This window comes from Coturnix japonica, chromosome 7 (assembly GCF_001577835.2).
Source record: "Coturnix japonica isolate 7356 chromosome 7, Coturnix japonica 2.1, whole genome shotgun sequence".
Classification (NCBI taxonomy): domain Eukaryota; kingdom Metazoa; phylum Chordata; class Aves; order Galliformes; family Phasianidae; genus Coturnix; species Coturnix japonica.
The window spans coordinates 29,046,210-29,063,633 of record NC_029522.1 but is presented as its reverse complement, the minus strand read 5'-3'; the positions used below and the strand labels follow the sequence as shown (position 1 = coordinate 29,063,633).

General features: G+C 33.4%; 1 protein-coding gene across 8 annotated transcripts in view; it reads left to right on the top strand.

Annotated features, from left to right (window-relative positions):
• Nucleotides 1-17,424, top strand: part of LRP1B (LDL receptor related protein 1B) — a 547,576-nt gene that overhangs the window by 440,561 nt on the left and 89,591 nt on the right. For all 8 annotated transcript variants that reach the window (XM_015869154.2, XM_015869156.2, XM_015869155.2 and 5 more), the window contains 10 exons: nt 6,126-6,315; nt 6,980-7,184; nt 8,838-9,030; nt 9,443-9,568; nt 10,399-10,527; nt 10,943-11,062; nt 12,079-12,192; nt 12,388-12,537; nt 15,800-15,922; nt 16,998-17,117. In XM_015869154.2, the coding sequence (XP_015724640.1) occupies nt 6,126-6,315; nt 6,980-7,184; nt 8,838-9,030; nt 9,443-9,568; nt 10,399-10,527; nt 10,943-11,062; nt 12,079-12,192; nt 12,388-12,537; nt 15,800-15,922; nt 16,998-17,117 (1,470 nt within the window). The remainder of the gene's footprint in view (nt 1-6,125; nt 6,316-6,979; nt 7,185-8,837; nt 9,031-9,442; nt 9,569-10,398; nt 10,528-10,942; nt 11,063-12,078; nt 12,193-12,387; nt 12,538-15,799; nt 15,923-16,997; nt 17,118-17,424) is intronic.

The window sequence follows — 17,424 nt, the reverse complement described above, 5'->3', positions numbered from 1 at the left end:
TGTAAATTTTACACATGCAAATTTTTGCGTTAGCAGCTGTGGCTGCTTCAGTGCAAAGCCATATTATGTCTTACACAAGAATGTCAGAATTTATTTAATAAATCATTTTTGTACGTAATAACAAAGCACCTAACTTGATATTTAAATACTGTTTATCATATAAAATTGTGACCATGCTCTGTATCATGGCTTGATTTGTATTTCTCTATTATGCAGATATGTTTGTATGTGCTGTTAACTGAGAGCCAAAGAGAAACCCAACATTTATTAACAAAGTTCTGAAACAAGCATACTGTTCCTACAATCAATATTTCATGAATTTAAAATAAATAAATAAATAAATAATTGACTACATGTTCCATACACATTCAGGTAAAAATGACAAGAATCTTAAAGTGGTTTTTTTGTGGTTTTTTTTTTTTTTCTGAGCTCATCTATTTCATTCATATGTTAAATTCCATAGTGAAATGTAGAAAACCTTCCTCTGCTGATAGCTGACAAAAGTAAATAATCTGAAATTTTAAATGCTGATATGAATCACCTATTCCTTGACCTGAGCGTTTTACAGAGCTCTGCTTGGGTAACTGAAAATGTTTGTAATAGTAAATATTGTATGTCATGGTCTCCGTGAGGAAACTGAAAATGATGTTCCATGAACACTGTACAATTTGGTGACTGATTCTTTCAGTCTTTCCTGGTTTTCTCCATCCTGTTTGCATTATCTGCGCTCCATAGATTAGTGAGCCCCATTAGTGAGCATGCTATTTTTCAGTGAGTGTTGGTGGAAGACACCCAGCTTCACATACCTTCCCCAGCTCCAAAGTAAGGTTTACCATCCCTGTCCTACTGATAGATTAATCAGTATCCAATGCCCTTCCTTATACAAAAATATCACAGTATCACAGTCTCGTGCAGTTTGGAAGGGACATTAGAATCATCGAGTCCAACCCCCGGGATTCGAGCCCCTGTGTAGCAGAGCGGCACTTCTACCACTTGCGCCACAGGGGGATTCATCCATAATTCATTCATCAAAATATCCATCTATACTTACCCACTGTTTAGTTGGTTCATATCTATGATAAAAGTCTGTCATGTACTTTTCAGTTGGATAATTTAGTCTTGTAAGTATGATTAAAGTCATCAACTGCATGTTGTACTTTTTTTCATGCTTGGTTGGAGTGATTTCTAGCTTGAATAGTCTCATGAGGAATTTTCTGCAGACCTACATATGTTTACTGGTGGACGATAAACATCTCACTATGTAGGCATCTGCCCCGTCATTCATACTATTCTTTATCACATATAGAGTAATTGTGTACAATGTTTTGTGCATCTTCACTGTTAAAGATTAAGTCAATGTTATAAATCCTAAAAGGTGTTTACCCAATAGTGTCTTTTTCCTGAACATTTATCTAATACTTGTGTTTTGAGTGTTAATTAAACATAAACTATGGTTTTAATTGTCATTACAAAGTCACCAATGTTTTTGTATGATTACAGTTTTCTTTATGAAAATTATTGCTTGGTTTTGTGTTCTTTTTCTGAATTCTAACGTAATTTTGTTTCTCTTAAGTTTACAACAAATGTTCATGCTTTCCAACCAGGTCTAAGTTTAAAAGAACAGTATGTTTATATCCATGGAGAGATTTACAGGTCTTAAGGTAGTTGTTGTTTGGAAGAACCCAAAGCCTATTTTATTACATTTAGTAATCTTTGATATGCTCTTATGTAATGTAGGTTATAGCACAATTTTATATGTTAGATATTTAGAAAGATGATACAATTCTTACTGGCTTATGGTGTATTTTAGCGAACTTTGCATGTGCCATAAAATAAAACAGTATTCTTAGGCTGAATTGGATGACGAATTTAATTGGTCACTGTAGTTTGTAGTGTTGTATTCATCATTTTTTGTCGAAGGTTTTTTTGTTTTGTTTTTTTTTTTTTTACAAGGTAATGTTATGGACTCCTACAATTAATTGATGACAGAAGAAATTGAGAAATTAAATCAATCTCCAATTTTCAAGTCAAAGGCTCTTTATCTTGGCTTATTATGATGATTTCTTGCCTTTTGGTAGTGTAAAGAGTGGAAGAGAAGAGAAACAATGATTAAAAATTCTAATGGAGTATTTACTTAGTTTCTCTAGATTGTTTTTGATTGTTTGCTTTTTAATGTTTGTACAGCCTTCACCTCAGTTCAATTAGTGACTGTTTATTACCTATTGCCATAATCTTAGGCAGGTTGTTTGTACCGCTTTTTTCAGTCTCCTTTGATCAGTCCAGTTAGACAATTAGACTGTGTACTCATGGGGGAGTTGTGAAAACCAGTTCAGAGGTGAAGTAAAAATGATGCTCATTGTTAAGCTCTGAACATTAATGCCTTCTCCAATGTATGGAAGTCTTATTTGTGTCTTATTTCACTGTTTTTTTGGTTTGTTTGTTTTTTCGGTTTTTTTTTTTTTTTGGCCTTACCAAACCATTAGTTTGTTGAACAATTACAGTTTTTCTGATTTATCTCTTATCTTTAACAAGAATGTAAGAATATAAAATTAAATGGAGACGGTAGTTGAATTTATACATTAAAAATTGGGAAAGTTTTGACTATGAAATATCTAGAGAGTTCTAAGTGAAGAAGATAGATCAAAATCCAGGAGACTGTGAAATTGTATATACATTACCAAATGTGAATGGCAACAACTATTAGGTAATTTAAATTTTACACCCTTAAGTATTTATTTTGTACTTGCAGTAATGAGGAAGATCTAATCTGAGTTCTTCAGTTATTGATTTGTTGCTTGTCTGTTCCCTGAGAAAGTCAGATGAAGATCAGCGTGACAATATTTATAGGCCGCATCTCATCTGCGGTACGCAATCCATCTTCGTTAAGTTCAGTAAAAGTGATAGATAGCATTTGGCAACATAATGATGTGATCGCTCTACCATTGCCTTTGTAAATCATAAGCTGTTGCATTCTCTTGTGTAGATATTTAATCAGTTATACACCCCATTACTGATTTAATTCAGAATGTCAGTGGCAGGTGAATAATGTGAGTATTTGTGTATTAATATCATATTGTATTAATGTTCCTTTCATTTAAGTATGTTATTCATGTGAAAATCATAAGCTGTTGCTTCATGCCTAGAATAAATTTAATCAGTGCTGTAGGCATCTAATGCCATCACTGTTTTAATTCAATATGTCAGTGAAACAAATGTGTTTCTTTTCATTTCCAGTTTCTTTATGCTTTGCTAATTCAGAATATTGCATGATGCTGTGAAAATGTGAGGCTGAGAGCAAACAAATCACTAATTTTCATCCTGTCAGTGGATTTGGAATTGAATCTTCCAATTGTAGCATAAAATGACAGTATATTTTGCATATATTTTAAAGTAACAGAATATCTCATGGTAAATGTACTGCAACAAGAAAGAAAAAATCCTTTGTGCTCAATAATATCCCTTACTGAGTAAGTAACAAATAAATAAATAATAATCTTGATGCAAAATGAAGATATTGTGACACTAGAGTGCAGTTACTTGAGAGTCTTCTCCAGTGACCTTTCCTTGGCAATATGGAGTTAGTAGAAGGCTTTAGTTTTGATGAGAGCCACGTGCAGAAGACAAGAGGAGTGTTTTTGGGGCTGTTTCTGTCCTTTTTTGATAGGTGGCTTATATGAATTCTGAGATTCACGACTTAAACAAAATGTCTATCTTAGTCAAGAAATAATGTATATATATACTTATAAATACATTTGTATTGATCATTAAATACAGTGAAGATTTGCCTGCAAGAAGTACTGTTGATAATTTATCCAGATCATACTAATGCTGGTAAGAACAATGTGACTTCCATTGTATGAAATTATCTAAGTCTTGGTTCGCTTTTCTCTGGACTTTGTCATTGAATTTAAAATCAACTTATCTACAGAATCATGCTTTTTAAAACTAAGAAATGGTTCTCTTCTGTGTTTAGATTTTTCAGTCCTGTAATTGAGAAACATGATAGAACTGGAAAAAAATGTTGATGCATAAAGAAGAATGTGTATTAATGTATTGCTGACATTAGTTTGGAGTTGCAGTATGAGGCATTGGTCCAGTTTTATAATGTGAGTGAATGTATGGGAACCTGGTTTCTTTGGAATACAGATTTAAGCACAACTTTTTAAGTACACAGTAATCATTTGACTAGTGGCAAGAGCAACATCATTATCCTTTGTCTAGTGTTGAACGGTTTTACTGTATGGTATATAAACAATTTGCTTTCAAAACTCATGACAGATTCAGACATCTAGCAAAGCTGAAGCTGATAGAAATTCAAAATGTTACATAAGGGAAAAATGTGTGATTGTTCTTTCCCCTGATACTTGTATTTCACATGAGAGCTGTGGTTTGCATCAAATCCTGCTTAAATCCTTGCTTTCTAGTGGCTGGGTCTATATCCACGAGTTAAAGGTTTGGTTCCATTTTCCTGAAATCTTCCATAATTAAGATGAGGAAACGTTCACTATTCACAATCTGAAATGTAAAAGCAGTGCAGTGAATGCTCTCATGGTTTGTTCGTGATGAGTAATACACAAAATTGGTCAGAATCACCATCTTTTTAGCTTAGAAAATTTTATGTAATGATAAATTGGTAGCATTCAGCATATATATTTTAGTGGAAACTGATTGAATTAGGATGCCCCATCCTTGGAGGTGTTCAAGACCAGGTTGGACGGGGCCCTGGGCAACCTGATCTAGTAAAGGCGTATGTTTGGTGGCCCTGCTAGGCAGGGGGGTTGGAACTACATGATCCTTGAGGTCACTTCCAACCCGGGTAATTCTGTGATTCTGTGTGTGTGTATTAATAGTATACCTTTAAATCTTGAAAGTAAACTAATAAGACTGTTAAATACTGTACTTTCATTAAGAGTGCTTGTAACCCATTAATCTTTTCTAAAGCCAGAATTCTTAGAGAGTAACTTTTGCAGTGGTCAGAATTTATTGTAATTTTCAGGTTGCTTTCAATCCCATTCTTAAACTTACTCTCTTTCTTGAGTTACTATAAAGTGAGTTGAACGTATCTTTATTCATTAATTCGCCTCCTTCAGTAGAAATACTCCTTCTATGTATATTCACCTCCCTTTAACGACTGTCTTGAATTTATTCTATTTTTTTCTTTAAGAAATTTGCTGCATCTTTTCTACAGACAGATCATGAAAATGTAATCAGAAATTCTCTAAATGCTTTAGAAAGAGAAACAGGGAAGGAAAAAAAAAAAAAAAAAAAAAAAAGAAGCCCAACCAAACAACTGATTAATTGCTTACTTTCTGGTTTTAATTTAATGTTGGCACTTTCAGCTTAATGGGAGTTATTTGTGGACTTCTTATTCTGTGGGTATAAAAAGCATGGTAAAACATTACATTTTCCAGCAAGTCAAGAGGAAATTGTAATAATAATGTAATTCTCATTATATTTTTAGATTTTTGTCTTCTGTAATTCATTAATAGCTGTATAAACCTTCTGGTCTAAAATTACTTGTTTCTAATAGAATAATAAGTGAAATCTGTGTGCAGTTCTGTAATAATTCAAAAATAATGGTCAGAATTAATTACCGTTTCTCGCAGTCTGTCACTTTTATACACTGGAATCAGATGCAATTTATCTTTTTTGGATGCTAAATATATGTTTTAACTACTTAGAAATGTTTGCTTTTGTTTCTAAATCACATTTTTTACAGAGGAAACACTGTTACATTGTGGTGTATCAAAACAACGTATTGATGCTGAAAGGTTAAGAGGTTCTTCAGTATGTTCCAGGTATTATGTAAGAGACTGGAAGGATACTTTGATTCCTGTTAATGTAACATGTATCTGTGTTACAAAATGTATCCATAGATAAATTTCAGTAGTACAATTAGTAAAAATGGTTTGAGACATTTCTTGCATTAAGTCAAAAGTTGTGGCTAATTTACTGCTATGATATTATTACCACTGTGTTATTATTTCAGGTTATTATTGTATAGAACTGACAGAGTAATAGGCTGAAATATTTTAACTGTGATTTTTGCATGATCAAAGGGGAAAAAAAAGCCAAAACCTTTTTAGAGGTTTTATTTCATCTTTATTTATAACCATGTCTTCCAGATGTTGGGTCAGTGGAGGGGCTTGCTTATCACAGAGCTTGGGACACTCTATATTGGACCAGTTCAACCACATCCTCAATCACAAGACACACCGTTGACCAAAGACGTCGAGGAGCTTTCAACCGGGAAGCAGTAATCACAATGTCTGAAGATGATCATCCACACGTCCTAGCTCTAGATGAATGTCAAAAGTATGCATTATATCTTTCTTATCAGATTTTGGTTTTTAGCTAATATCAATAATTGTAGCAACACTTCTTTACTTCTTTGTTTCACAGTCAGCTTATACAACCGAACCCTGAGAAGGTTAAATGAGTTCCTTGTTTTAGGGTACAAACTTTAGTATAAGTTGTTGGGTTTTTTTGGTTTTTTTTTTTAATAGCAATTGCAGAATTAAACTGTAGCATTGTATGTAGCTTTTATGTTTAAGATCAAATATTGATCATGTTTTCATGGTACAATATATTTCAAGAAAAGTCAGCTAATATAAACAGGCAAATTCATCTATTAAAAATCAGTGAAATGCACATTAGCAGAAAGAAGTTCACATTGTTTCACAGGTTATGCTTATCTCTAATGTGGTATATAGGCAGAGAAAGATGAATTAATCAGACTCATGAAGAGAAAAATTGTTACTCTTTGACAATAATGAACCTATGAAGTCACTGTAATTCAAAGAATACTGGATATTGTATTTTCTTATTCACCACTGATTATCGTGGTATCCTGGAAATGCTATTCATAATTGTGAAGTCACATTGTGGTGTTTGGTTTTTTTTGTTCCTTGTTTCATGAAGAGAATTAAATTATAAAAGGTATCTTATTGTTTTCTTTGTTATTTTGATTTTAATACAGCTTAATGTTTTGGACTAACTGGAACGAGCAGCTCCCAAGCATCATGAGATCTACCCTCTCAGGGAAAAATGCTCAGGTCATCATTAGCACAGATATTCTGACGCCAAATGGACTTACCATTGATCATAGGGCAGAGAAACTTTATTTTTCAGATGGCAGCTTGGGTAAAATTGAGAGATGCGAATATGATGGATCACAAAGATACGTAAGTTAAACAAAAATCCTGAACATATGTACTATAAATCTGTTAGTCTGCATCTGTTTGCATCTTTAACGTTGAACGAAATGTTACAAAAAGATAGCAAGCTTCACATAGTATTAGTTGTATGTTAGATTTAAAACTGAAAAAATAAAAATGGATAGATGTAGTGCTCTATTAACTCATTGTGTTCTAATCTGCGACATTCTGAAGATATAGACAGTTAATACAGTGACTCTGTGTGCACTGGTATTGGCCATGAAGCATCATTGTACTAAACAATGTGTGAACTTGAGGAAAGTAGGAATAAAAGTATGAGTGGTTCAAAGAGATGGAGATGTTCTGCTTACATGGGAATGTTATGATTGTCCCTTTTGTGTGAAACATTACCAAAAGCACTAGAAATTCTTCTATGTGATGCTTGCTACATCATTGTACGTGTCTTATTTTTTCCTTTGCTGTCTCTCCATTTTCAAATATTCTAGTGCTCTTTTACATTTCTATCATCATATGCCTTGGTCATGTTCTGATAGTCTGAAACTAAGTAGACAGTTTGCTTTCCATGTAGTAATAGAACATTCCAGTTCTATTAACTATGTATCAGCTGGGCATGTTCGGAAGCTTTTCCATGTATGGTATTCTGTGTCATATAGGTTCTGATTCCTACAGAACTGTGCGCTTTTTTTTTTTTTTTTTTCCTTCAAAAATAGCATACATAACAACTCTTCTATTCCAGAACAGTTTATGCACCCTAGCTGAACAACAGGCAGCATATATTGCAGCTGTATGATTGCAGATTAACCGGGCATAACACTTGTGTTGATTATGTGCTTCTGGATGAGATATGTGAACAGGTTTTTTGCCTATGTTTCCCTAAGTGGGAACACTGCTTTGGGTCATTTGCTGCTACCAGTTTCTATAAAATTTGTTATTAGTTGATTATTTTGGAGCTTTTATGGTTTGCAAGCATGATTTTTCTTACAGTTGACTAGCAATCAACAATTCTGCATTGGATTTCATCTCTGTGTGATGTACTTGTGTGTGTATTTCCTGAAAACTGTGGTAGTCTATCCTACATCTTGATCCAGATCCTAAAAGATTAATAAAAATTAGTCTGTATAAATCAGGAAAGTGCTTGTATTGACTTCTATTATTTTTGTTGAGAAACAATCAGCAAATAAAAATGGAATCGGGGCAGTGGGTAGATCCATTTGCACTAACTGCACCTCCAGACCAGCTAGATGGGACAGCCCCAGCAGGATTGCAGTAGGATCACAATGCAAGCACCGGGACAACTGCTGCATGGTTCTGCTCCTGTATCTGCAGGCATCTTTGACCAAATCTGTAGATGCTGCTTGGAAAGTTAACTTGTGGGCTGTACAATGTTTAGCAACATCAATGACAGCATAGAGTCAAATTTGATTGACACTGAATCCTATGGACTTTAAGGTGACTTGTCAGCAAACCAAAGAATGAAGTTTCATGTGTTGTTGTGACAATTTTTTTAGGTGCTGTAAGTGGTAGAAGAATAAGTATTTTGGGTAAAACTATAAAGTGATGAGAATCACAGCTTGTTTTTCAAAGATTTTTTTTTTTTTTTTTTTTTTTCCAGAGACAGCAGCCCTTCTCATGTTTCTTTTCTGTACTTATATGTTCTAGGTAATTGTCAAATCTGGACCGGGTACCTTTCTCAGCCTGGCTGTATACGATGATTATGTTTTCTGGTCTGATGGAGTGAGAAGAGCTATTCTGCGTTCCAGTAAATACACAGGAGGAGATACAAAAGTTCTTCGTTCTGATATCCCACATCAGCCAATGGGAATTATTGCTGTTGCCAATGATACTAACAGTTGTAAGTTTCAAAAGAAGATACCTTATTTCAAGCATTTTACATAATTTTAACTAACTTAAAATACGTTACAGTCTAGGAGCTGCTAACAAAAGATTGGACAAATGGTGTTGAATGAACTGTGTCTGCTATGTTCATTTTTTCCAATGTGATAGTAGCTAAATAATTTATTGTAAAGGATCTGCAGCTTTGTTATTTGCTGTGAGGGGGAGGTTTAGTGAATGTATTCAAGTGAACTCCATTTGTTTATCTTCTGTACGCAACCCTCTGAGGCATGCTGACATTTTCATTTGACTTGTAAACTTGAACCAATTGCCCATAGATCTAAAATACAACAATCTTTCCGTCTCTAATAAATTTGCCACTGAAGCAAGTTTAATAAAACTGAATCCAATTTTTATTGTTTATTCTTCAGGTGAATTATCTCCTTGTGCGCAAATGAATGGAGGCTGTCACGATTTATGTCTTCTGACTCCTGATGGACGAGTGAACTGTTCATGTAGAGGGGATAGAATACTGATAGATGATAACAGATGTGTGAGTAAGTAATACTAGCTGATTCAGTGCTTTTTATGTGGTGTGGTGTACTTGACTATCATAAAGCCAGTTGGCCCAATTCATGAATTTGACTTTATGTATTTCTATATCGCTCTAGATATTATTATTATTATTTTGAATTTTGGCAAAGCTTGGCATATAACAGGCTTTAAACTATTTTACTTCTGATAAGACTTTTGCAGGGTTAAAAAGCATTAATATTTGTTAATTTCTTCGACTTCAGTTTGGATATTTGTGTTCTGTTTAACATTTCTTACGCTGTAGTAGATAAGCTGCAAATCTAATGAGGATTCTCTGTTCTTACAATTCTGATAGGAGGGAAAAAAGGGAAAAGCAGTGCTCCGATAAACATGACTAGCACTCTAAGGACTCTCTAAATCATGAAGAGGATCAGAGTTCACTTTGTCCACATTTGTAGCACTTATGTATTTCATATTTGAATCCAATAGTTTTCAAGTTATGTTGGCTTAATTTTTTTGTATAGAAGACATCTCTTTGTCCTGAAATTGAGTAGAAATATTGTGCTCTTCTGCTTGTTTCTATTACAATAAGTAGACTTCATTTCCTCATTCTTCCTCTTAAGTTGAGGGCAGTGGTGACAAGTCATCATCTCTTCCATATTGCTAGTTTGCTTTGCTACATCTTCCCATAAAGTAATGGATCTTTGGCTGCATTTGTCTTTTACAGTCTCTCTCACCTTGTACAGGAGTCCAACACCATATGAAATTTCTGATTATTTTTTGTTGTTGCTATTTAGATATCAAATCTTATCAAAAGATTAAAAAAAAATGATGTAATGTATGTTATTTTTAGCTAAAAATTCTACTTGCAACATTTATTCTGAGTTTGAATGTGGAAATGGTGAATGCATTGATTACCAGCTAACTTGTGATGGCACTGCTCATTGTAAGGACAAGTCTGATGAGAAACTCTTTTACTGTGGTGAGTATTTCCAGACATTTGAACTTCAACTTTATACTGATTTCTCTGTGATTTTTTTATTAGCATATAATGACTGATTACCTAAATGAACAGCAGAAGAAAATAATAAAACACACATTTAATTAAATTAAACAACAAAAGATATTACATGGAAAAAATCAGTTGTGTGCTTGCAGTTCATGGACTTCTCATTGTTATGATATGGTTTTACACTCCTTCTTATTGCTGTATTTCTTTTAGGGTAAATGTGGCATCTTTCATTCTGCTTTATCTGAATTGCTAATGCTGTGTGTCACCTTTATGATGAAAGTGTACCAAAGAAAATATGTTTAAAATGCTTTTCAGTGTGTCTGATTTTAGTGTAAGGATATCGGTATATCAAATGTCTAAATTAAATTATGTTCTTGTTTTCCAGAAAATAGAGGCTGTCGAAAGGGTTTCAAACCATGTTCTAATCGACGCTGTATTTTGCGTAACAAAGTGTGTGATGGTACAAATGACTGTGGTGACAACTCTGATGAATTTGATTGTAAAGGTAAATGGTGATTACTACCGAGGTGATTTCAGACTATTGCTCCATGAATATATATTTTGTGAAGAGAAGTAGTTAGAAAATGCAAATATTTTAATTAGAATGACCAGAGTTGGGAATTTCTTTTTATAATTAGAAAACAAGGGCACCTGCACTCTGCTACCTTTGAAATCACATGTTGGGGCTGATATCAACACTGAGTTTGGTTTACATCTACAGTGCTTTAGAAGGAGATTTTTAGTTTTTTTTTTTTTTTTTCCTCTGGAAAACTCCAAATATAGTATTATTGCGTCTTCCATGAAGTGATACATGAGCAAGATAAGGTATTTCTTTTCTGCATCTGCTGCTGTTTCTCCTTTGAAGAAGACAGTGTTTTCTTTCTTCACTTCTCAGACACATTGCAATGTCTGTATCCTTTATAAAATGTATCAGCATTGTTTTCTGTTTTATATCCATGTTGTTTTTGCATTTTAAAACATGAGTATTTATATTGTGTTTCTGTCAATGAATGAACACAAGATAGCAGACAATGCAAATCCTTAGTTACAGTCCAGAAAGTCTGGAGGAGCAGTTATGCCACAATACACAGATAAACCAAAATGCAGCTCTGGCAGCTACTTTTCTGCAAGTGCTGCATGGCTTCTAATACATCTGAAAACGTCTGATTGTGGATAGAGAGAAAAGTATACAAGGAATAACCCCTATGTGGTATTAAAGGAAAAAATCTAGAGATTCATAGATAGTCCTGCAAGGGCTTGTCTCCTCCTCACATTGATTATCTCAGACTGAGTTGAATTGTCTAAAGACACATGTCAAAGCCGTGATAAAGGAATTGAAAAATTAGAAATGTATTATTTCAACCATAGTAAACTTTCTGAAGAAGCAGTAGGTTCTGAATGCACCATCCTAAGAGGTAGAAACTATAAGCATAATAATATATATCTGAACTGTTTATTACACCAATATATATATACATATATATATATACACACACACATATATTTATCCATATGTTATAGATTCAGCATGTACTTCAACAGAATTCCGTTGTGCAGATGGGACTTGCATTGGAAAATCAGCACGGTGCAACCAGATCATTGACTGTGCAGATGCTACGGATGAAAAGAATTGTAGTAAGTTTGTGTTTGTCTGTGCTTCATCTTAGCGTTTGTTTCATGATTATTACTTGTTATATAGGGGATCATTCATAGTCATTACTTGTTAGATAGCAGTGGTTGCATAGTCTGTGCAAATTCAAGATAAATTTGAAAACCATGCAATAAAACTTTATGTTAGGTGTGATACAGTGATTTATTGTCTCCTTCCAGATAATACAAACTGTGCTTACTTCTATAAACTTGGAATCAAATCTACAGGATTTATTAGCTGTAATTCCACTTCACTTTGTATACTGCCAGAATGGATATGTGATGGATCTAATGACTGTGGAGATTATACAGATGAACTAAAATGCCCAGGTAACTGTCAAAAAGAAAACTGGAAGTTATAAATTATGTTTCTGGAAAAATATTTTCCCTTGTTCCTTGGTTCTTTCTGTTGTTTGTTTTGATTTTTTGTTGTTGTTTTTTAATGTTAGAAAATATTTGTTTGGCCCATATGTAACATTTAATGCAGATATAAGTGTAATGTTAGTGAAGTGTTTTCACTAGCCTTCATGTTTCATAAGGTGATGCAAATTTTTACCAATTAATGCATTTCTCTGAAGACAAGTATAATGCCTAACTTCATATTTCATCCAGGTTAGATCTATCATTATTCATTTGTATTTGGTTAGAACATTAGTCATGAAATATCAAACTCTGGCATGAAATCAAAAGAGCTGTTTCAGTGGATGGTATTTCCTTCCTTTCATATATCTAATTATTATTATTTTAAAACTTTCTCTTTTGTTTTCTTGAAGTACTTTACTGTAGACTGCAGTGTATAATCCAGGACTGTTGCTTTTGCAATTGTTCTGTTCCTGAGTCAGCAAAGATTAGGTACACTTAAGTCCCTGAGGTGCTAGATTTCTAGAAAATCAAGATGTGTTTATGGCTGGAACTTGGGTTGTTTTCTGTAGAAATCTACTGCTTGAAAAAAAGGATGAAGCAATTGTATTTTACAATTTAAAGAGTTGTATTATTCCAAATTTTCATCTGAGTTTTTAAAGATAATTCAGGAAATATATTAGAAACATAATTTTTCAAGGTATATGTGTGCGTAATATAAATTTGAAGGACAGCTCTTACCTCAATAACATTTTGTTAAGCAATTTTTATCAGAATGTCTGTAGTGTTAGTGAACCTCAGAAGATAACAAAGTATTCAGTGTTGAAATTGGTTTCTCCTCTTCACCTATGTAGTAACATTGGAGAAAAAGATGCCACATACAGGAATATGGTGCTTTTTTGAAAGCTGTTTCGGAGACTTGAGAAATACTTGGTATACTCATAAATTATATGTCTCAACCTGAATTCTGAAGTATTACAAAAAAAGCAAAATCACTGTGATATGATTTGTAGAATTAGGTCAATACTATCAATTTCTGGTCAAACTGGGGATATTGCACTAATAAAGAAACTGTAGATATCAAGCTTATGTCAACTGTCCCTTACCATGAGTTTTAAACAAAAATTTGCAGAATTATAAATGAGTAGTAATTTTTTTCCCCATAGTATTCTTGTAATCTTCCAGAAGCTCATTAATTTCCTAATTTCAACTTCACACGTGTTCCCGTTTGTTTCTTCTTGTGCTGATAAAGATCTTGGAATCTTTGCATAATTGTATCCTAAGTCTTTACATGCAATGGGAGCATGTAAGCCAAGGCATTTTAGAAATCTTCCTTAGAAATAATGTATGTACTCATGCTGTCTTAGTCTTCTGGTTTTGCATCTCCCTGCAATATACCAAGCCAGTATCCAATATGGTAGATGAAAACTTTTTTTTTTTTTTGTATCAGTGAATATGCACTTTGAAATTTCATTTCCATTTGTTCTAATAATTGGTTCCCGTGTGGTTGTAATGATCTTCTGTGACCAGTATCTTTTTTTTTTTTTTTTTGAGGATTACTGTTAGTAAAAATAAAACTTGGAATTTTACATTATTGAATACTACCTAATTGCTGCTAGCCTAGTAATTAACATCTGGTTATTCCTTTTTAGTATTCTGTTTGTCTGTGTAATTATCCAGTGTGTTATCAAGACCTTCTATTAGAATTCTCATTTACTGTGTGCCAAATTTACTGTTGAAAAAAATAACAAAGATCCAGAAGGTAACTTGGAAATTTATCACAAACATCAATTAAACCAGTTATTAAGGACTTTTAATCCTTGCTGTAGGCAGATGCATGTTAAATTATAGTTTTCTTTCCAAACTCCATGTTTTCCAGATTATCTAATAATTCTTTAGAATTAGATATGTTTGAGCTCAAAATAGCTTAGAATTACTTTATTTCCTTTGTTTGTAGGGTTTTTACCATCACAAAGAAGATTTTCGGGCTACTATGATATAGCTTCAGTAAACTAATGTTGCATATGTAAACTAATGTTGCATTTTATTCCACTGTCCATTTATTTGTGTTATTTTATTCTATCTTTCCAAGTGTGTTCCGAAACATTCCATCATTTTAATGTGTGACTAATTGCCTGGATCATCCCTTTATTTGAAAGCAATACCATTCCAGTTCAACCCACTTGTGATTTCTTTTTCCCTCTCATTCAAAACTGCCTGCCTCTGGCACATTACATTTCTGTCTGTTGTTTTTGTTATGAATATGATAATTCCCGTTAAAAATCTTAACTTTGTTCAATGCCATTGTTCTTAGAGAAAAGTAAGGAACAATATTCATGTAGGGGTGGTTGTCTTCTGTGCTGTTTTAATACTCATGAAGTTGAGTAAGGCATAAATATAACTTCATTATTATTCTTGTCTTAATAAAAAATAGAATGGGGAAAAATACTAATCAAAAAACAGTATAAATAGCCCTGATACAATGAAGTAGTAATAGAAACCTTAGCAAGAGAGTTTTAGTGATCTTTAGAGCTCAGAATGAGGAGATATTGCCTGGGTTTTCACAGGCCAAGAGCTTGGTTGAAATTTTGAAAGTAGTCTTTGCCACTCATTATACTAATATTTCTTCTTATGTCTTAAAACTACATATATTATCATGTTCTTTTGCTTCATGTCTGTGAAGTAAATCTTAAGTGCCTTTGACCCTATACAGAGCAATGAAGCATGGAAGAATGACTTTTTCTTTCATGACAGAGTCTAAATCTGGCTCCAATGTTGGTGATAAAATTTGCTGGGAACTCTCTGAGCATGCATCAGATTTATTGCTTATCTCAGCAAATGTGACAAAAATACTGCCCTGATTAGGTTATCTTGTTGATACTGGAGGATAGATCAAAAGGGCAATTTCTTCAGCTGGCATAAAATAACTAGCAGTTTTGATTTATCACATATAAAATATTATAAACTGAACTACCTTTTCCACTTTTCCACTTAATTGATGTTGTTCATGTGTAAATTAATGAAGTATTTCAGCTCCCTACACATAGTCACCAATATTTTCTAATCTTTATGATCACAGTTAAATACTGTAAGTAATATTTATTTTCTTTTTACGTTTTTAAACATAATCACTTCCTTGACCATCAGTATTCAGAAATTTAGCAAAAATGTATTAGGCTCCTAGTCATACTAGTAGAGACCATTTTACATTACATTCTTTATTTTATCACAGTTCAAAACAAACCCACATGTGAAGAAAATTATTTTGGTTGTCCTAGTGGAAGATGTATTCTGAACACCTGGCTTTGTGATGGGCAGAAAGACTGCGAGGATGGAGTGGATGAATTGCATTGTGGTGAGCATTTGATCTGATTGTACTTCTGTAATCACCAACACATTTTCAAAACAAAACAAACCCGAATATATCTTAAAGATTGAACATAAAGCTATATGGAAATGTTCTTGTCTAATGTTTTCAGACACAAATCTTTACTTTCAATGTTTAATACCCTATTGTACACTAGAATGAAAGCACTGTCAATATTTTCTTTTTTCTCGTAAAGAGACATTTTCATACAGGCTTTTCTGTTTCTTTAACATCCAACAGTTTCACCAATTCTTTGTAATTCCTCGCAAGAACATTTTTATAAATACAATCAGTTCATACTAATATATTTTCTTATCTGTAGCAGAAAGTAAACAAAATAGACATTTATGGCACGATAGTAGAAATTTCTTGCATGAGAGGCCATATAGGTATAGCTATCTAGAGCGACAGTTAAATTGTTGGGAATAAAATACAGCATAAATTGTTAAAAACGTGAAGGGTTCATTCCATCTCAGATCTCTTGTGGTTCTTAAATTCTGCATAACTGAGGAGCAATACAGGTTGATTTTGCTTGTACTCAGAGTTGGCCTTTATATTTGTATGGCTTAATCGAACATACGATTTCAATAATTCATTTGTAGTTGAACAGGGCAATATTTTTTTTTTTGAGTTAAAGAAGGGGTTTTAGTCTGTTTTCTTCCTGTGCTGACAACTCTCAGCCATTTTGATGTAGTTGTTAAAATATTTTATTTTTAAATCAGATTCAATTACTGAAAATTCTTTTTATTGCTAATGCTTAAGTCTCTTGTCATTAATTAGAACGGTATAATTTTTGTCCTTAAACAGGGAAGTCTGCCTGAATAGCGTTTCATAACCATTTTGGAAAGGATCACCATAATAGCATTTATATTTAGAGTATTTCCGCCATCACTTGGAAGCACCAAAATTTGCCATTACTTTCAAATTAAACAAATATGCTGCAGTTGGGCAGGCAGAAAGAACTCGTGTAGAGATTTCTGTGTGGAGGGTCTCTTTGCATAAACTACAGGCAGCATAGTGCTGTTTTGAACCTAAAAAAAACAATGGCTGTTGTCATTCTTAGATTCGTCCTGCTCGTGGAATCAGTTTGCTTGTTCTGCAGACAAGTGCATCTCTAAGCAATGGATTTGTGATGGTGAGGATGACTGTGGAAATGGCTTTGATGAGAGCGATGCTATTTGTGGTAAGTAGAATAATTTTACCTCTGTGTCATGTCAGACCATCCATACAGAAAAAGTCCAAGGGATCCATGAAGATAGCTGGAAGGGAGCAAGTATAGCAAGTATATTTTGCTGATAAGATTAAGTGATGAATTGAGTAATTCAAAACAGAGTAAAAATGAATGCTAGGATATAATATTTTCTTTAAACAAAAGAAAAAAAAACACAAACAAGAAGAAATATGTGGTACGTATTCTTAGAGGTTCTCTTTTAGGTATATGGGGCTGATGTATACAAGTTCTGAATATCTGTAGACTCTTGCCATAGACT